Source organism: Camellia sinensis, chromosome 8, assembly GCF_055761805.1.
Source record: "Camellia sinensis isolate YWXY chromosome 8, ASM5576180v1, whole genome shotgun sequence".
NCBI classification, from domain to species: Eukaryota; Viridiplantae; Streptophyta; class Magnoliopsida; order Ericales; family Theaceae; genus Camellia; species Camellia sinensis.
Window position 1 is genome coordinate 168,040,133 of NC_138968.1, and position 21,966 is coordinate 168,062,098.

The 21,966-nt window shown below is 40.3% G+C and overlaps 1 protein-coding gene across 1 annotated transcript; it reads left to right on the forward strand.

Moving 5' to 3' along the window:
* The first annotated feature begins 15,289 nt into the window (after window positions 1–15,289).
* Window positions 15,290–21,634, forward strand: LOC145798271 (uncharacterized). Its single transcript, XM_082885781.1, has 5 exons — window positions 15,290–15,406; window positions 20,186–20,278; window positions 20,354–20,458; window positions 20,562–20,938; window positions 21,399–21,634. Coding segments are annotated over exons 1-5 (693 nt in total). The 3' UTR covers window positions 21,400–21,634.
* The last annotated feature ends 332 nt before the right edge of the window (window positions 21,635–21,966 follow it).

Sequence of the window (21,966 nt, forward strand, 5' to 3'; positions counted from 1 at the left end):
TTATCGAGTGATTTTTGGTATTATCGCCTTAACTAAACAGGAAAAGGTTAGGATCACCCTAGCCGATATACAGTATTGTTACACCATATGTGCCCTTAACTTGAAAGAAAAAGGCTTCATTTATTATCTTAAGCCGAGGTCTACAGAATTCAAAATCATAGCCGACCTCCCAGACTCCAACAAGGGGGCTGGAGATGACTATCTCATCACCTCGAGAAATTGGGAGTTTGCTCCAGACGAGGACATCCATCTATACCCTCTTCCCCGATCAGTTTTAGAGGGCAAGGGTAAGAGCCCAGTATTTAGCTTTGTCTGTTTTCTTTCAAAGTCTTAAATACTTTACTTGTTTCTGACGTCTGTTCTTTTTGCAGCTGTTCGTCAGCCACCAAAAGATTTTCGCTAATCCTTTGTCCCCAGCAAAGACTTGAAGAGACTTCTGGATTTGCCAATCCAGAAGCGAAAGGCACCCCTGCTTCTCAACTTCATCCCAACATATAAATCAGCTCTCCCCGACGTCCCCAGGAAAAAGAAGAAGAAAAGCTTATCTCCTCCCTCTGCTACAACTCTTCCAGTTACATCAACATCACGAACAGACCAAGGATCAATCTCTGATCCAGCAGAACAGCTGTCGACCTCGGCTCCATACCTCATTCCACTATCCCAAAGAAAGCGTCGCTGACGTCCTGTTCTTATAACCGAGATGGGTTGCGCAAAGCCAGTTGCTAAAGACCTCCTAGCCAACATTCCATCATCCATTGATGAACAACCAATACAAACCCAACCTCCAGAAAAAACAAAAAGAATTAAGAAAGCTCAACCGAAGGCGAAAGTGACTCAGGTTGAGACTGAGGACACTTTGCCAGCCCCAAAACTGGCTCCTAGTCAGAAAACTGCCTCTGTCCTTTCGAAGAGGTCTGCCGAAGTACCTCTTTCCGAATCCTCGAAATCAAAAAGGTCGAGGTCATCTGCAATGACTTCGGGGTCAAAGAAACCAGATGCCCCCTGGGCCCCCGAAATCACCCTCGAGGATAAGCCCGTAATGGCAAGTGACAGCGCTGACGATATCAATGTCGGCGTTGTCCTCAATACTACTCTACTTCTGCTAGGTGACCTGGAGTGGAACGCCCAGTATAGCGAGTATGAGAACTATGCTTTAATGTTACAGCACTCTGTTCAGGTAAAAATCTTCTTCTTGGTAAATTTTTCCTTTCTCTTTATTTTACACTTTGAATATTCTTTAATACCTCTGTTTTCTTTCAAGCCATCCAGCATGCCCACTCTTTCTCAATGCAGTCTTTTGAGAACAGGGAGAGGCTTGCCGAGATGAAGAGGGAGGTCTCCAGCCTCCAAAAGACCAACAAAGGCTTCCAGTCAAAAATGAAGAAGCTGGAAGACCAAGCTGAGGAAGCCATCAAGGCTCAAACCGAAGCCGAAGAAAAGGCTGAGGCTGCTGAGGCCATTAGGAAGGTGGCCGAATTGCAGAGGAGAGAGGTCGAGGAAAAAATGGCCCAAGCTGAAAAGGAGCTTCAGGAGGCCCTGGCTACCAAAGAATCTGAAATCAAAGACACTGACGAAAAGACGTACTCACAGGGTATGGCCGTCGTTACTGAGGCTTATGAAAAACAAGTGAAGAAGGCATGCAACAAGGGTTTCACCCTTGGTTGGATGTCCCTTCTTAAAAAGCTTAATGTTCCTGATGACTCTCCATTGCGGAAGGTCGACGCCATTCCCTTGCCATTTCCTCCAGCCCCAACTCCGAGTGAAGATGTCGACGAATCTGATGCTGAGGATGAGGATGAGGCCGATGAGGAAGAGGATGAGGCTTTGGTCAGAAAATCCAAAGATGCTGATGGGGCCAAGTCCCCTCCTCAGAATAAGCATGTCCTAGACTTGACTTATGATGAAGAAGGCGATGAGGTTGTCCAGGAAGCTGTTTCTGACATCGCACCAGCCGACATCCCTTCTGAGGTCAAGACTGTTGAAGAAACTCTCCAAGAAATTGACGCCGAGATAGAGGCAGAGAAGGAGGCCGAGGTGGTATCTGATCTTCAAATTCAACAATCTAGAGGAGAGGAGCCTTAGTTTTATGTTCTTCTTTTGCTTACTTGTACTTTGTTGCTTCTTTATCTTTTTGGAACAATGTATGTTTTTTGTGTGGCCAATGTGCCCTTTGGTGAATGAATATAACTTTTCTTTTCTAAGTGCTTGCACTCCTGTCTTTTCTTTTTGTCTTTGCATGATTCTATACTTAGAATATTCTGCATATGTACACTCTTCCTCCTTTGTGTAACCTTCTCGGGGTGACACACCTTGGTTATGCCAACCGATGATATACCTCGGCAAGTTTCTTGTCTTTGGTTTATCTTTAACTTGTAAATTGCTACAAATTTTAACAAGTGAAGATAAACAATTATCTCGACTTAATTTCAACTTGTAAATTGCTATAAATTTCAACAAGTGTTAAGCATTACTTCGATTTAACTTCAACTTGTAAATTGCTACAAATTTTAACAAGTGAAGATAAACAATTATCTCGGCTTAACTTCAACTTGTAAATTGCTACAAATTTCAACAAGTGAAGATAAACAATTATCTCGGCTTAACTTCAACTTGTAAATTGCTACAAATTTCAACAAGCGTTAAGCATTACTTCAGTTTAACTTCAACTTGTAAATTGCTACAAATTTCAACAAGTGAAGATAAACAATTATCTCAGCTTAACTTCAACTTGTAAATTGCTACAAATTTCAACAAGCGTTAAGCATTACTGTCTTCTCTCTGCCCCCAATGTGAACCTGAGTTCCACTTGGGTTTTCATTATTTCAGAAACAATCATTATGCATCTTTTATTAGTTTACAAGTCTTTGGAGAACTCTGCTAAAATTTTATTGATGATGTCGGTAAGAAATAACAAGGAACATTTAATGATAGAAAAATTTCAAATTACAAGTGTTCCAAGGTCTTGGCAATGCTTTGCCCTCATTGTCTTCAAGTCGGTATGCTCCATTGCCCAATACCGAAGTGATTCTGTAGGGCCCTTCCCAGTCTGGGCCAAGCTTGTCCTCTCTGGGATCCTTCTTGTTGCCGACAACTTTTCTTAGAACTAGGTCGCCGACCTAAAAATCCCTTGGATTGACCTTCTTATTGTAAGCTCTAGCAAGCTGCTGTTGGTACGCTGCGAGCTGAATTGCAGCTTTCTCCCTTCTTTCTTCTAAGAGATCCAAATCTCGAGCTAGAAGTATATCATTGGTCCCATTCTCTACTCCTTGGGTTCTGATCCCTGGGATGCCGATCTCCAGTGGAATGACTGCTTCTGTGCCGTAGGCCATGGCAAAGGGGGTTTCCCTTGTTGATCTTCTCGGCGTAGTCCGATATGCCCAGAGTACATTAGGCAACTCATCTACCCATTTTCCCTTTGCTGCCTGTAGTCTTTTTTTTATCCCGTCCAGAATTACTTTGTTGGATGCTTCTGCTTGCCCATTGCTTTGGGGAAAACTTGGTGTTGAAAAGTAATTCTTTATCTTGAATTTCGTACAAAAGTTCTTGATAAGTTTGCTGTCAAACTGCGTTCCGTTGTCGGCAACTATTGCTCTTAGAATGCCAAATCTGGTGATGATGTTTCTCCATATGAAATTCTTGACGTCCACATCTCGGATTTTGGCAAGAAGTTCTGCTTCTATCCACTTCGTGAAGTAATCTGTTGCTACCAGTAAGTACTTCCTTTGCCCAGTTACTTGGGGCAACTGCCCAATGAGATCCATGCCCCATTGGGCAAATGGCCATGGACTGGATACAGGGTTCAGGTCAGCAGCTGGCTGGTGTATCAAAGGTGCGAACCTTTGGCATTGTTCACACTTCTTCACGTAGGCTTCTGCATCTTTTTGCATGTAGGGCCACCAATACCACTGGGTAATGGCCCTGTGAGCTGGTGATCTGCCCCCAGCATGGCTTCCACGAATCCCTTCATGAATTTCGTATAGAAAATCTTCAACCTGCAAAGGGTGTACGCACCTTAAAAGGGGTCCAGTGAAGGACCTTCTATAGAGATGTCCGTCTGCTGTCAGATTGAATCTTGCCGACTTCAATTTGACCTTGTGTGCCTCCTTATGGTCTTCTAGCAGTTCTCCCTCTTTCAGGAATACAACAATTGCATCCATCCAGCTTGGTCCCAAGTCCATACACATTGCTTCTTGCTCTGTGATTAGTTGTTCTATGCTCGGGCTTGACAGATAGTCAATCATTATTGTTCTTGTTTTTCCTAGTTTGCATTGAACTTGCCAAGTTGGCCAACGCATCGGCGTGGTTGTTATTATCTCGGCTGACCTGAAGAAGTCGGCAGTTGCGAAACAAGGCTGCCAGCCTGATGACTTCCTTTGCATATGCCGACATCCTTTCATCTCGAGTTGCAAACTCTCATGTTGTTTGATTTACTATAAGTTGTGAATCACAAAAAATTATTACCTTATCTACTTCTGCTGCCACTGCTAGCTTTAGTCCTGTAATCAATGTTTCGTATTCTGACTCATTGTTTGAGGCCCTGAACCCCAATCGAATAAACTGTTCTAATATCTCCCCATCAGGAGATATCAACACTACTCCTGCCCCTGCTCCTTGCCGGTTTGAACTCCCATCGACAAACAGGTGAAAGGAATCGCCGATGTAAATGCTGTAGGGTCTGAGTTTTTCCTCTTCTTTTACCTTTGGCTGGGCTTCTCCTTGTTTGCTTGGACATCGTTCATCTTGGCTCAATGGAGCCTGATGTTTGATGGATTCTGGCGTGCATTCGGCCACGAAGTCGGTCAAAACTTGGCCCTTAATTTTTGTTCTAGGCCTGAACTCCAAGTCGTATTGGCCCAAGGCCACTGTCCATCTTGCTATTCTTCCTGTTAAGTCTCCTTGTTGTAACAAGGACTTCAATAGGTGCTTAGTTAGCACTATAATCTTGTGCGCTTGAAAGTAATGGTTCAGCTTCTTTGAAGCCATTACTAAGGCCAGCATTAATTTCTCTAGTGGGAGGTACCTTGTTTCTGCATCGGCCAAGGTTTTGCTTACATAGTAAACAACGTTTTGCTCCCCCTTTTCCTCTTGGATTAGCACTGCACTTACTGTGTGTTCTGAAACTGCCAAATACAAAAACAGTTCTTCTCCAGGTTCAGGTGTTGAGAGGACTGGAGCCCTGGTCAGATATTTCTTTAGGTCGGCCAAGGCGGCCTCACATTCCTCAGTCCAAAGGAAGTCCGTAGCCTTCTTCACCAGGTTGAAGAAAGGTTTACATCTGTTTGAGTTTTGGCTTATAAACCTGTTTAGGGCTGCGGCCCTTCCAGTAAGCATCTGAACCTGTTTTGCCGACGTCGGGCTTTTAAGCTCTAGGATGGCCTTGATTTGGTCTGGGCTGGCCTCAATGCCCTTTCTTGTTACCAGGTACCTCAAAAATTTACCTAATCCAACTCCAAATGCGCACTTCGATGCGTTGAGTCAGAGCCGGTATGTTTTGAGTATATCAAAGACCTTTTTTAGGTCGGCAAGATGGCCTTTAGGTTCCTTGGTCTTCACGACCATGTCGTCGATATAGACTTCTACTGTTTGGCCAATCAAGTTTTTGAACATCTTGGTTACCAACCTTTGGTAAGTTGCTCCTGCATTTTTCAACCCAAAAGGCATTACCTTGTAACAATACAGTCCTTTCGGGGTGATAAACGCTGTCTTCTCCTCGTTTGGGGGGTACATGGCTATCTGGTGGTATCCTCTATAAGCGTCCAGGAAGCTCATCCTTCCATGTCCAGATGTGGCGTCTACCAACTGGTCAATCTTGGGTAGAGGAAAGCTGTCTTTGGGACAAGCTTTGTTCAGGCTTGTAAAATCTACGCAGACCCTTCATTTACCGTTCTTCTTTACCACTACTGTGTTGGATAGCCATGTCGGGTAATGAACTTCTCAAATGGCCCTGACCTCCAGAAGTCTGTCCACTTCTTCCTCTACTGCTTCGACGTGCATCAACGTCGGTCTTCTAGCTCGTTGAATCACAGGTTTTGCCGACCTATCGACATTCAGTTTGTGGCTAGTGACCTCGGGGTCGATGTCAGGCATTTTGTAAGGTGTCCAGGCGAACACCTCAATGTTGGCTCTTAGAAAAGTCTCTAACTCTTTTTCCTCTTCTTTGGCTAAACCTGAGCCGAGAAGAAAGAAGCGTTCTTCATCCCCATCCTGGACGAGGATTTTCTTCAGTGCCTCTTCGCTTTTCTCGGCTGGTTCTTTGCCGACGTCTTCTAGGACTTCCACGTCCTCATCTTCAATTTCTACCTTTTCTGGTTCTCAAATGTTGCATGTGGATTTCATTGCTGCCATGGAGCAATTCTTTGCCTGTAGTTGATATTTTCTGACTTCTTCAACCCCATGCTTTGTTGGGAACCGCAGTAGTTGATGCAATGTTGAGGGAACTGCCCCCATTGCATGCAACCATGGCCTTCCCAAGATGATGTTGTATGGCGAAGGTGTGTCAATCACCATGAATTCTATCCTGATCTTCTTAGTGCCAGCTTGCATTTCCAAGCTTGTTGTGCCCAGTGGCCACGTCGGCGTTCCATTGAAGCCGACCATCGGGCCATTAGATTGCTCCAAGTCATCAGGATGAAGGCCCAGCTCTTTGTAACATCTAACATACATGATGTCGCAAGAGCTGCCTTGATCAATCAGGATGCGTTTCACCTGGCACTCCCCAACCTGGAGGGATACTACCAAGGCATCATTTTGTGGATGTTGGACCATCTCTAGGTCGGCTTTAGTAAAGGCTATCGTCGGTCCCTGGAATTCTTCAGGCCGAGGTCTTTTATGTCCGACCTGGTTCACGTGCTGTAGGTGTTTTACCTTCTGGGTCTCCCCTCATATGTCGTTTTCGTTCACTTTTGAGTGAATTACATTAACCACCCATGGTCCTCCTGCCTGTGGTTGCTGAGCTGGGGGAAGCGGAGCTGCTGGTGCTTGAGACAATCTTGCATATTCTTCTCTAGTCCTGGCCTCATCAACAAGGTCCCTCAGATGTCCTTGCCTTACCAAGTCTTCTAAGTGTGCTTTTAGGGCTCTGCAACCCTGAGTTGGGTGCCCTTTTTCATTGTGGTAAGCACAACGCCTACTGACGTTTCTTCCCATGAATTCCCCTGGTGTTCTTGTCGGTCCTCTAAAATAGGGTTGGTTTCGTATTTGATCCAAGACTTTGTGGATCGAGACTCGGAATATAGTCGTTACTGCCTGTTTAGCCCTCAGTTCCGTTTCTTGCTTGGTCGGTCCATTGTTACCTCGGCTTCGCTTCGGCGAGCCGTTTCCTTTCTCCTGCTTTGTTTCTTTATTTCCCGACGCATCCTCCTCGGCTCTGGCGTACTTCTCGATTCTCGCCATGAGTTCTTCCATGCTTTTTGGCAATGTCTTTGCCAAAGACTTCCGTAGTGGACAGTCATCTTTCAGGCCGTTCTTGAAAGACACGACTGCTACCTCTTGGTTGCATTCGGGTATTCGATTGAACACCTCGTAGTATCTTTTTGCGTAGGCCCTAAGACCTTCATCCTTGGTGATTTTTAAAGCCATCAGTGCGTCGACCCTCAAGGGCTGTAGTTTATTTGTCACAAACCTGGCCACAAACATCTCGGTCAGGCCTTCCCAAGTCTTTACGCTTCCCTTCAGTAGTTTATGGAACCAATCTGATGCAATTTTCCCAAAGGACGAGGGGAATACTTTGCAGAGCAACGGCTCGTTTCCACTATATAATGCCATTGAATTCAGGTATAGTCGAACGTGAAAGTTGGGATCCGACTTTCCATCATATATTTGGAACCTCGGCATACTGAATCTCTTTGGTGCATTAAATTTGTCCAGTTCCACCGAGAATGGTGTCTTCGGCTTAATCGGGGAAGTTACCTCGGCTTCAGCATTCTATTGTTTCCTCTTGAGGTAATCTCTCAAGTCTTCTTTACTCCTTCCTGGAGCTCGGCTGTCTTTGGACTTCAATTTTTTCGGCACACTACTTTCGGCCTCGTGGTGGGCTCGTTTTGATCTCTCTCCATGTGTTGTGTCAAAGCAGAGCGCCTGCCCTTGAACATGCTGATGTTCTTTAGACTGTGGGTCCTTCGTGTGATACGTTCTTCAGGACTCCTCTCGTCTTGGCTCCTCTCATCCGACTTCCCTGGAAGGTCGGTGAGAGTGCCTTCTGCTCTTGGTGTGCTGAGGGACTTCGGGGATTGTTCTTCTTCCTCCCTTCTGGGTATTAGTTACTGGCATCGGCGTATCCTGCAGCGGGTACGGTGGCTGCATGACATTGTTTTGCATCATGAAGTTGACGACCGACTGTAGGTCTGCCAACTTGTTTGCCAATTCTCTTACTTCCTCATCCCTCCGTAGGCACCTATCCCTCCATACATGAAGGTTATCTTCGTTATAGTACTTGCCTTGGTTTGTCCTCTTCGAAGTGTCGCCCTCCTGCCCGACGTCTTTCTCTCCGTGGCCCTGGTCATGAGTTTCTGTATTGTGGTTGTCTCCTTTAACGTCAAGGTCAATTGGTCTGCCACTCCCAGTAGGAGTGTCACCCCCAATGTTTTACTTTTGTCCGTTACCATGTAGATAATGAAGGTCAAGTTTTAAAATTAGCTTAAAATATGAAACACCAATAAAAATGTTAAACAAAAAATTACCCTATTAACAACATTAAGAACACTAGCACTTGTATATCAAGAGATCAGCTCCTTTCTTTGTTTTGTTTATATATATATATATAATCGGCATATATATATTATCCTCTGTTTTGTTTTAAGTAAGCGGTTTGGTTTGTTTTGTTTATAATATGTGATGCTCTGTTTTGTTTTAAGTTATTCTCTCATAATTTTATATATATATTATATATATATATATATTATCGGCATAGAATATATAATTTTGTATATATATTTTAAATGCACATATGCTCAATATATATATTTTTATATATATTATTTAAAGAGATTTAATCTGTCAGATTTTTTATTTTAGATTTTTTTTATTATTTTAAATTTTTTAATCTGTCAAATCTTTTTATTTCAGATTATTTTTATATCAGATTATTTTTATAGAGGTTTAATCTGTCAGATTTTTTTAAAGAGGTTTAATTGTTAAGTAAAGATGTTTAATAACAAAAATCACTAACTTAAGGAAGACAAAATTTGACAACAATTGGCCAACCTTAAACACACAACATTACCAAACAGGTCATGAATTAAGTAGTGACTTGAAAGCAATTTATGTGTTCGTATTAATGCTAATAGTCCTAAGAATTTAAGCTTTTAGCGCAGCAAATAAGGGTATAGAAAATTTCATAAAGCCACAATCCAAAACAACCAAACTGTTACATTCCACAAACCAACTTGGTAAAAGCACTTAAACATCAAACAATAAATTAATTGAACCAAATTGAGCATAGTGAGAGTAGAGCACTAACAAAGGACAAAGTGGCTAGCTAATGACTACAAAATAAAAAATGATGAAAAAATATAGAGAAAAATTAGAAAATTACCATGGAAGACGACAAAAGGTAGAGAACATGTGGTTGTTAGTGTACAAGTCAAAGTGAAGATAAATAATTCCATGACTTGGTTTGAACTTAGAGTTACTAAAGAACATATCAAGTGTGATGCTGTTACATGATAAGTTAAGTAGTGTGTACAAAGATCTCTCCTAAAAACTTAATGGATGGATAGAGGAAAGAATTAGTAACTCTAAGTTCACCTTCTCTTTAAAACGAAGGCAATAAAAATAAGAAAATAGAAGAAATGAAAGGAAGAACAAATAATATTGTGCCTGATTATCTTCTTTTCCAATTATATCGTTATTAGAGAAATCTGAAGCCACAGTTACACACCATAATCAATATTGCCTCTATAAACAGTCCAATCAACTAAGATTCTTTTTATTTCTTCAAAAATAACTAGTTTCCTAAATGAGCAAATTTTCTTTTATTCCTTTTAATGTACTAATGTTGTAAACTTGTCAGGAACCATTTTTTTCTCTACTCTATCCTTTCCCATAATACTTCCATCTTAATCTATGTTATATACTTGGAGAACTAAGGAAAGATTAGAGATAGACAACGTCATATGATTTTCTTTGTATGATACACATTGTGCATTCCTAAATGGAATAGGTTAATAGTACACATGATGCGTTTTATGACATAAACAAATTAAAAAAAACTTGATCTTTCATTTGTGATCAGACATGGACAAGAGTTGGATTGCATTGGGTAAGACACCTAATGGAAGGATGAGTCAGCCATTTATTGATGGGGTGACATCATTTATCAAATTTGCAATGGCAGTTGTTGACTAGGAAGGTAAAATTCCGTGCCCATGTTTGAATTGTGTGAACTATTATTCCCAAAATCTTCGAAATGTGCAAATTCATTTGCTTCAATATGGGATTATGCAAATGTACACTATTTGGCATGAGCACGGGAAACCACGTGTATCAAATGAGGCTCATCATGAAATGGCAATTGATGAAGATGAGGTTTTAGGTGGTATTGATGCCTTAGTGGAAGATCGAATAAGAGGAGAACCCAACGATGCACCCCAGAATGAGGAAGTACAAACGTTTGATAAACTATTGAATGATGCCAAACGTGAGGTGTACTTAGGTTGCACAAACTACACTCTGTTGAAGTTTGTCATCGAGCTGCTTAATATGAAGGTAACAAACCACTGGAGCAATAAGTCGGTTAACACACTATTGGAGTTTTTAACAAAACTTTTACCAAAAGATAATTTGGTTCCAAAGTCATTTTATGAAGCTAAGAAAATACTTCGAGATTTGGGCTTGTCATATGAGTTAATTGATGCTTGTATAAATGATTGTGTACTCTTTTGGAAGGAAAATGCAAGGTTAGATAAATGTCCAAAATGTAAGGCATCCAGATACAAGATCAATCGTGGCAGGGGTAAGAAGATTCCCCATAAGGTGTTGCAGTACTTCCCATTAACACCAAGGTTGAAAAGATTGTACATGTCAAGAAAGACTGCTGAGGACATGAGATGGCACAAGGAGAAACGTATAGATGACGGAGTATTGAGACATCCCGCCGATAGTGATGAATGGAAGGAATTTGATGTGCAACATCCTTAGTTTGCCCTGGAGCCTCGAAATGTGAGGCTAGGGTTGGCTGTTGATGGGTTCAATCCTTTCGGGAACATGAGCAACTCGTATAGTTTATGGCCTGTAGTACTCATTCCTTATAACTTGCCACCTTGGTTGGTTATAAAAGACCCCTTTCTTATGATGTCACTACTTATTCCTGGAGAATCACAACCAGGGATCGATATTGATGTCTACATGAGACCTCTGGTGGATGAGTTGAATGAGTTGTGGGAAAATGGTGCATTATCTTACGATGCCGTAACTGGTGAGTCTTTCCAGATGCGTGCAGCTTTGATGTGGACTATACACGATTGGCCCGCATTTGGTGACATATCTGGGTGGAGAACAAAAGGTCATTATTCTTGCTACACTTGCAATGATGAACCATATTTTCAATCCTTGAAAGGTAAGACTGCATACACTAACCATCGATGCTACTTGCCTCAAAACCACCCCGAAAGGCGAAAGAGTAAGGCTTACAATGGTAAGCATGAAAAGCGAAAGAGATCTTTAAAGTTACCAGTGGAAAAGATATTAGAGCAATTGGATAGAGTGACAGGTGTCACATATGGGAAGCATCCAAGAAATAAGAAAAGACTCCGTCAGGCACCAAATTGGACAAAGGTAAGCATCTTGTATGAGTTACCATACTGGAAGAAACGGAAGCTTCGACACAACATTGATGTTATGCACGTCGAGAAGAATTTTAGTGAAAATACCTTTGAACTATGTTAGGCATTGATGGAAAGAACAAAGACACCGACAAAGCACGGATGGACTTGGAAGATATGGGTATAAGGAAAGAGTTGTGGTTAACACGTCGTCCTGATGGAACTTATGTCAAACCTAGGGCAATCTTTTCATTGACCCCTGAAGAGAGGGAGGGTTTCTTTGAATTCTTGAAATCAGTGAAGTATCCGGATGGCTATGCTGCAAACATATCAAGATCAGTGAATGCGAGAAATGGTAAATTAACAGGCTTGAAAAGTCATGACTGCCATGTACTCATACAACGGATTCTTCCAATTGGGATGCGTGGTTACGTAGACAAAGAGATTAGTAAAACACTATTTGAGTTAGGTAGCTTTTTCCAGGATTTGTGCTCAAGGACACTGCGCCATAATGAACTTGAGAAATTAGAGGAACGTATAGTACACATATTATGCGAGCTTGAAAAGATCTTTCCTCCAGCCTTCTCTGATGTGATGGTTCACTTGGCCGTTCACTTGCTGCGTGAGGCTATTCTTGGAGGACCGGTGCAATATCGATGGATGTACCGGATTGAAAGGTAATTGTTAAATTGAAAGGTTCGTAATTATATGTTGCATGTGTAACCTTGCTCTTAACTAATTCTCTTTTCAAGGTTTCTCGGAGCTTTAAAAAAGTTTGTTACAAACCGAGCTCGACCAGAAGGTTCAATCGCAGAGGCTTACATTGTCAAAGAGTGCATTACTTTTTGTTCAATGTATGTTGATGGGATCGAAACAGTGCATAATCGACCCGAACGAAATCAAGATCGTGGCGAACGTCACAAAGGGTTAACTGTATTCACAGAAACTGCCCGTCCTATTGGCCTAATCACAAGGGATGCTGATATGTCACAAGAATATCATGATATGGCTTATTGGTTCTTGTTGAACAATAGCCCCAAGATAGAGAAGTATCTAGAGTATGTTTTCCATTTAAATATGTGTATTCTTAGCTTTGTTAATGTAGTTAGCAGTGCATAATAATCACATTCTTTTGAGTAGGATACACAAAAATCTATTACGGACTCTATCTGACCAAGGCATAACCCGTATACAACAACAAGAGTTTCCCAAGTGGTTCAAAGAGCGGGCAAGGCATTTTCAATTTTAAGACATGATTAAAAATTTGTATAAGATTTGATCATTTATTAATTTATTTTTACTATCTTAATGTACGTTATATGTGAATGTAGATAAATATATTAAGAGAAGAAAAGTCACCAAAAGCAACCAATGATTTATGGTCGTTAGCAAATGGCCCAAATTTACTAGTAAAAGAGTACTCAGGTTGCATAATCAATGGCGTACGGTTTCGTACAAGAGAAGTAGACAATCGCCGTAACAGTCAGAATAGTGGTGTGCTTACGGAAGGGGATCATGAGGGAGTGACGCATGAATTTTATGGTCACTTGTGCAATGTTTGGGAATTGGAGTACATGTGTCATAACAAAGTTGTATTGTTCCAGTGTGAATGGTACAACATAGGAAATATAGGTCGAAGTAGAACATTGCGAACTGATGATTATTGCACAAGTATTGATGTCACAAGTCGGTGGTATCAACACGACCCTTTCATCTTGCCTAGCCAGGCTAAGCAAGTCTTTTACCTAAATGATACCAAATGGGGACAACCTTGGCAAGTTGTTCAACGAGTGCAACATAGGGGTGTCTTTGATGTACCAGAGGTAGGTGATGGAGAATCATTACATGAACCAGAAGAAAATGATGTGTTCCAACAAGAAAATATTACCGATGTTGTTCCAATTGACATCGGCCCTAATGTTCAATGTTATAGAGATGGTGTTGAAGCAGAAGTTGTTACAAGGGTTAGGTCATCTGATGAAACAATGATACAGAAAAGAGCTGACAAACAAAATGAAGAGTGTGACGAACCTGATGTGGATTACGATATGGATCTTGATGTAGACTAGGATTTGTAGTTATTTTGCACTTTCTATATGAACATTGTTCTTAATTAATGTAGTTAAATTTCAGTTGTGGGGTTCATCCACTGTTATGTAGGTTTATCATTGATTGGTCATATTGTGTGTCTGATGGCTTTGTAGTTAATTTGTTCTATGATAAGTAAATGGTAAAAACAAAAATCATCCATATCACTCTAGCCATATTTCAATGATTTAGAGCCTATATGACATATCCACTTGTTGAGATTGTAGTTGCTTTATGCTTTATGTATAGAAATATATAATTATCTTTTCTTTACATTTAATGTTCAATTATGCGTATCCACCAAAAAAATGTTCAATTATGCTTTATAGTTGGGCAAAATGGACGCTACAAAAAAGCAATTGACCAAACCAAGTACCACAACTAAGAAGGTAACGAACTATGAGAAACAAAGAATGAAGAATATTAATAAAAACCGTGAGAGAATGAATGCTCTAGGAGTGAAGAATATAACAACTTGTTTGAAGGCTACGGTTCAACATAAGAAATTGAGGAAGGAAAAACAAATACCAATTGAGGAAAATGATGATGATTATCGACCGTCAGAGGCTGAAGATGGCAGTGACACTGAAACCTATGATTTGTTTGAGCATGAGGTACTATACATTTATGCATTGTGAAATATATTCTTTCTTGTTACTTTCAATTCATACACACATAGACATGTATATCTTTGTACATATATTCATATTTTATTATGTTATTCAGCTGTTAGAGATACCATCGAGAGCCCGTTCACAATCTCATCATGAGGCATTGACCCACGCATTAGAAGAGGGGGATACCTCTTCACGTCCTGAGGTGACTAGCAATCCGCCACCACCTCTCAATGTGGAGCCTCAACTTGAGGTGACTGCTGGTAATACTATTGGTAAGACACACTCTTTATGTACATTGATTTGAGATCTTAATTAAATTTGTTCACATACTATTTCAATATTATGGCTTCACAATATCAGCTGCTAAGCGTGCTCGTGGCCCGACTCGAGGCAAAGAGGTTCAAGGCCTTGTTGATAAAGATGGAAAGCTAAGCGTGCCTATCCCTCCAAAATTTCGTGCACCGGTAGGGGACTATGCCTCAAAACTAGCCTCAAAGATTGGTGTAGAAGTGCGAACTCGTTTACCAAATCCAAGTGTTCGTAGGTGGAAGTATGTTGATGCCTCCGTTAAGGAGGCGATGTTTCAACGCTTGAATGTAAGTTCGTTGTCTACTTATAGGAGATTTTACTCATTTTTATAATAAGTTAGAAATCTTAATTATTTATTGTAATTATTTTATTTTTTATAAGAATTATCTATGACTTATCTATTTTTTGCAGGATCAATTTGATTTACAAGGAGACCCTGTTGATATAGAGAAGGCAATGAACACAAAATTTGGTCGGAAATTGAGTAACCATACCTATAGGCGGCACAAACAATCCATGGAGCTGAAGGAGGATAAAGGGGAGGAGTATGCAAGAAACCACCCACCAAAGAATGTCGATCCTACCAAGTGGATAGATCTTATTGATAAAAAGTGGAACACTAAAGAATTTTTGGTAACATTTTCATCTTTTTTATTATATTAGCGAAGAAAGAATTTGATTAGAATAGGGAGAGATTCTAAAACAACTAGAAAGAACACAATCAATTTGCTGTGAAATTCCATATGTATTCTTTTCCCTTTATCTTCTAGGCATGTAAGTGGAACATAATAAAAACCAAATAAGTGGAAAAATGAGAAAGGAAAACTATTAAACATGGATTGGAAGGTTCGCATAATAGGAGATTAATTTATGGTTCCTTAAAGTGCATCTTTCACATCATAGAATAAAGAACTAAGATTTCAGTTTCTATGATTGTATTAATTTTCTGTTTGTTCTTGGGTTTGGTCTGAAGTTTCATGATAATGGTAAGCAACTAGCTAAGTAACTAATATAGGGTATTGAGACAAAACTTTAGATTTGATAGAGTTGCGGAAGAAAGAAAGGGTTATGAGTTTGGTATCAGTAATTGTTCCATATCTTGTGAAATGTAAATGGATTTTTTCACAATCTATCTTGCCCATGCTTATATGCCCCCTATTTGTGAACGGTGTAAATTACTCGTTTTTCTTTTTTCACCCAGAAAAACCATCTGTAGACGCGCCCGCGTGGGGGGCCCTCGCTACAGTTCGGACTCGATTTTGTGTCACGGTTCTTAATCTGAACCAAAGAGTCCAAGTCTGGCAAATCGTTCTAAGAAAATAGGTTTTTAGAAAAAGAAGTGCCAAACATGGACTGCTTTGCCAGATACAGAGTTGCCACCTAAATATTTTATTTTGGGGGAATTTAGGAAACCCTGACTCGGTGCCAAAGGCCACATGTCCGTCATCACCAGAGTTGCCTCGGCTCGGGAGCTAGGGTACGATTGGGGAAGGTCAGCTATGAGCACCCCCTCTCGCCCGATCCGAAGATCGGCCTCTACTAACCGTGATATCCGTTTTTGAAAACGTTATGTGTTCTTATTCCATTTATTAGCCTAGAATTACTATGTTATGCACACAGCAAACAAGTATAGACTAGATTGCCTAATTTGGAAATAAGCTTTGCATGCCCGTTTATTTTGGAAAAATGTTTTGGAATTTGCTACCCGCAAGTAGGCTAAAACACGGATTTCAACGAGTGTTTCCAACTCAGACAATCCAACCTTCACCCACAGGCATTCAAACAGTTTATCACATAAGCATCTAGACACATGGTAAGCATGCTGTCATGGTAGCATTCATACGCATGAGATATGCTAAAGCATAAATGCTTACCGAGTACTCCGAGCCAAAACAATAAACTAGTTAGCCAACATGCATGGTCCTAGTTCATGTCAAATTGACTAATGCATCACATACAGGATGCAATTAGAATAGGCTCGGCTAACCTAAACATGGCATGTGAAAATGCACGAGTAGCATGTATTCAAGTTAAATTTGAAATACTAATGCAGTTAGCATGATGCGCCGAGCCCGGTGCATGCAATACTGATGAATGATGCACGCATGCATAGCATAAGGTATGCTAAATTAAACATGTCCTATTATTAACCATCAAAGCAGGTAAATAAAAGGGGAAGAAAGACGTGGGGTTGGAAGACATACACACACTCACGCACACTTATTACATAATTGCCCTCACTCGGAGGGTCCAAATAAATATTACAGTCCGAATAATAAACGCATAAATTATTACAAAACTTCTAATTAATTAACAGAATGAATGCAAAAAGAAAGGTGGCCACAGCCCCCGCCTTGGGATGTGCGAATGATGCATGCTCGAACCCGTCTCGCCCGGAAGGTCCGTACCATACCACTGCCGCCTCTGTTTACACTGCCCTGCTTCTCTGAAAAATGCCAAAGTTCTGGGACAGGTCCCCTGAACACTATGGAACATCATCGGCTGAAGGAAATGTCCACCGACCATTGAAAATACCCATCGGCTGTTTATGAAGCTATCGGCCCAGGGAGGATTGCCGGTCAGCACTGAACACTGCCAGTCGGCAGGGACTTCCTGCAGAAGACAGTTTTGACAGCAACAGAGGACAGACAGTGTATGGCATGGGATTTCAGGCACATGTGAGCATGGTCGTATTCCCCATCATGTATTGAACTCAGGGAAGCGTGGCCCTCGATCCTCGAGCCATCAATTGTGCATGATAGCCTAAGAGATCAAGCTTGCCATTTGATGTAAAAATGCATGCAACACACAAATGAGGACCAAGACCCTATCATGTTGAAGTCAAGGGCCCTGGTGACCGAGAGTTAAGACGCGTTACATCACTTAAAGTATGAACGCTCCTTAACCCCCACACTTGGTTTGACACCCCAAACCAAGTAATGCAATGCATGTCATGCAAACATGACTCAAAGATACAACATGAGATTAAGATGCAAGGCATGCCAACATGCATTGCATTACTACCATGGCAAGTATGCAATGCTAGGCATGCAAGATGCAAATGCAATGCAAACATGGATGATTTGAGCAATAGGATCATCATATTACAACACCTAATGAAGCAATCATGCAACAAACATGAGACAAGCATGTAATGGTGGACTTAAACCATAAAGGGGCAGACCTCAATCCACCTCAAAACAGTGGCCAAAAGTGTCCAAAATGGTGGATTAACACTCATGCCAACATGCAAGCCAATGGGCCTAAGGCTAAGGCACAAAAATGGGGCACTTTACTTCCACTAACATTACCATTCATGGCATGAATTAGACAAGCAAAAACAGAATCCTAGCATGCAAAAATGGACTCCAAACCCACTGATATGGCAGCTTAAGTGGCTCCAATGAGATGCATACACCAAAATTCATTTCTAGGCATAAAAGGGCACATCCTCAAAGCATGAAAGAGGTCACATATGCAGACATACAAACATGATTTATGGGCTAAAATATGATCCTAAATGATGCCAAATCATGAGGATGGCCTAAGCTACGCATGTTAGAGGCCAATATACTCAAGGCTTACAAGCCAAAACACAAAGAGATGACTCCAAACATGGAAAGCATGACTGAAACAGATGGCCAACAGGCCTTAAACATGGTAAAGTAATGCCAATACCTTCATGAAATTAGGCTAACACATGCAAGAATCATGACCTAAACATAAGATGCATTTCTAGGCCAAATAGAGGAATGTAAAGCAAGTATGTTAAGCATGCAAAAGGACACAAATCTGACCAAGAACAGAGATAGCATGTGACCTAGAGACACCCAAAAACCTCTGAAATAAGGCCAAAAAAGATCAAGCATGCATGTTACCATTTAAGCCAAAAGGCAAGAAAATGAGGCAATGAAGGGAGAGGGGTGTCCCTCCCCTATACAAGACTTCAAACCACCTTCCTCACCACTGAAAATCCACTGGTTTTCAGTGGTGAGAAGACTAAGACACTGAAGCAAACAAAGCCTCACAAAGGAAGCACCAAAAAGGCCAAATAAAGCCTAAGAGGGTGAGTTTGAACTCAAACCATAAAACACCCTTAATGAAAGTTCTTAAGCATGAAAATATAAGCTTTTTTTATGTTATGTACAAAGCCTAAATCAGCAAGCAAGACAGGTAAAAAACTAGTGCAAGTTTGAGGAAACTAAAGCAAAGTGATTACCCTTGAAGAAACTTTGAAGAACAAATGATCCAGCCACCTTCTGCTGATCAAAATCAGTCCAAAACCTTAAGAATCAACCCTCAAAGCCTCTCAATCTCGGAGCAAGGTGTAATGGTGTGTGTATTAGTGCAAAAGTAAGATAAAAATGCACTTTTGGGCTACCAAACACACACTAAGGGAGGAGAGAGAGGGAAATATAGAGAGAGATGATATATCTAGCAGATATATGTATATAAGCTCTGGTTCTTAGGTTTAAAACTCCCAACCTTTAACAATGGAGGAGGAGGGCTCTATATATAGCCTAAGCAAATGGTTCTTGGCTTCTCCAAGAAGCCAAGTGAAAGGGGCAAAGGGTGCAAAGGAGTCTAGGCTTCTTGGAGAAGCTAAAACAACTGGCCAAGCTTCTCCAAGAAGCTTAGCCAAGGGTTCATCCTTCTAGAAGGAACCAAGGGGTTCAAAGGCTCATACCAGCCAAAAACCGCACGGGGAGGAGTGATGGTGCATTCCAGCTGGCACAGCTGGCATGCACCATGCCTCAAGGGTGCAAAGGAGTCACACCGGCCAGCAAAAGATGTCACCAGCAAAATAAAGTGCCGATCGGCAGTATACTATACCGACCGGTCATTGATTTTAAGAAACCATGGCCGGTGGCACCCCTAAACAGCCAATGATGCTAGGGGAAGGCCGGTGGAATGTGAGGGTGGCCAACAAGCCATTCTCCTCCCTTCAATACAAAAACACAAGTGTTTGGTGTCAAAGCCAAACACGGAACAGTCAGGTCGAGAGATCCTGAGGCGAGGTGCGCGGCCAAGACTTCCAGGAACTCAAAACGAACACAAACATGGATAATCACCGAGTGTTCAAACGGTGACGTCCAAGTCTTGAGGACGGTCAAAAATGGGTTGTCTACACCATCTTATGATGAAATCTCAACAAGTCCTCTACTCTATTTTTCACAGAATTGAATGAAACTAGTGAATAATTTGAAATATCTTTTAAGTTGAAATGATATATAGGAAAATGATAGAGAGGAACAATGCAATTTCTTTATTATCAACCATTAAATTTGCTTTACTAGTGATACATTTCATTGTTATATTGGTTCATTATTCCTTACAGGAACAATCAAAAGCCAACATATTTGTCTTACTAATGATACATTTCATTGTTATATTGGTCATTCTTCCTTATAGGAACAATCAAAGGCCAACATCGCGAACAGAGAAAGGATGTATACAAAACATAGGTGTGGTTCTAGGTCAATCCCTGTTAGAGTAGAAAAACTGGTACGTATCCTTGCACTTTCAGAATTATATTAGATTCTTAGCTTTATTTATTGAATATTTGGTCTATCGAATTAGGCACGAGAAAAGAAGATGCTACCTGATCTAGCAGAGTTGTACAAGGAAACTCACTATAATGAGAAAACACATGAGTGGATCTCATCTCAAGCTCAGTGTAATTATGTGAGTATATATTGCAATTTTTATTAACAAATTTTTAGAATACTATTTGTTATAATCTTATTTAATTTTCTAATAATTATTTAATTTTTTTTATATTTGATAGGAAAATATGATACAGACACAGGCTAATCACCTCTCACAGCCAGGATCAACCCCTTTGACTGCAGAAGAGCTATCAATCAAAGTCCTAAAGCCAAGGTCTGGCTATGTGAAGGGACTTGGCATGAGACCTTCATCCTCTATTAGGAGAGCCACTACCATATATGCTGAAACAAATGATTATGTGAAGCGCCTTGAGATGCAAATAGAGACACAAAAGGAACAAATACAAATGCAGAACAATAAAATAGAAGATCTTGAAGAGGGTAAGAAGAAGCAAGGGGAGATAATGGCTGATGTTGTCACCTTTTTGAGGACCAAAGGATTCACTGGACACTTTGGAAGTGGAGGGGACTCATCCACAAGTGGACATACTTTTTGGTAAAGTATATTAACTTTAATATAACAAATTTTATAAAAGAATACATGTTTGAAGAATTAGGAAGTAATGGAAACATGCATATGACATCCAATTTGTACAGGTGCACATGATGTATAAATTGTGAATTAGTCTAAAAAATATATTTTTTTCTCTATACTTAAAGCTTGAAAAAAGGCTGTCGAAATGCTAAATTATCACACAATTATAGATTTGTACAAGAACCAATAGAAACACCTTAGGAGGGACCAATATAAGTTGTATGAACTTACGGCACATTAATGGGATGCACCATTTGTGAATTAGCCTTAAAATTAATTTTTTGTTCTCATAATCTCAAAAAAAGTCTGTTACAGGGACAAATTGTATAATTGATCTAATTGTAAATTGATGAGTTACTAATGTTTTTAATCTTTTGTATAATTGATTAATTACTAAAACTTTTAATTTATTTTTTTGCAGATTGGATTAGGGTGGCATTTTTGACGTGCAACAATGATGTAATTTGCTTGAATGTTCATTTTTGTTTGACAAGGATACACATACTTTTTGGAGTTGCACTAGTTATTGTTGGATTTTTGGTGGAATTGAACAAGTTATAACTTTTGGATATTTTGTGGATATTTCACTATTTTATTATATTAGGATAAAATTATTTGTAATGATGAATGGATATCTTCATTTTGTTAATTCATAAATGTGTTGATAACAGGTTAGGTTAAGTTGTGATGGAATTGTTATATTCAACAGGTTTCAACATGAACAGGGTCATATTTGTTGAACTAAAATTTAGATTTTGATAAAAATAGGTATATGATGTGGAAAAAAATATTATGCAATTATTGACAAAATTTTCCATTCCTAAAGAAGGTTTTTTTTTCTCTTATTTGGCTTAGGTGGATAATTAATTTTGTCATAAATTCTTTATTTCGTCGCTAAATGAATTTGTCATGACAAAAAATATTGTCACATTTTGTCACTATTACCCTTAATGTGTGACGATTTTTTTTTGACATTATTTCATCATTTT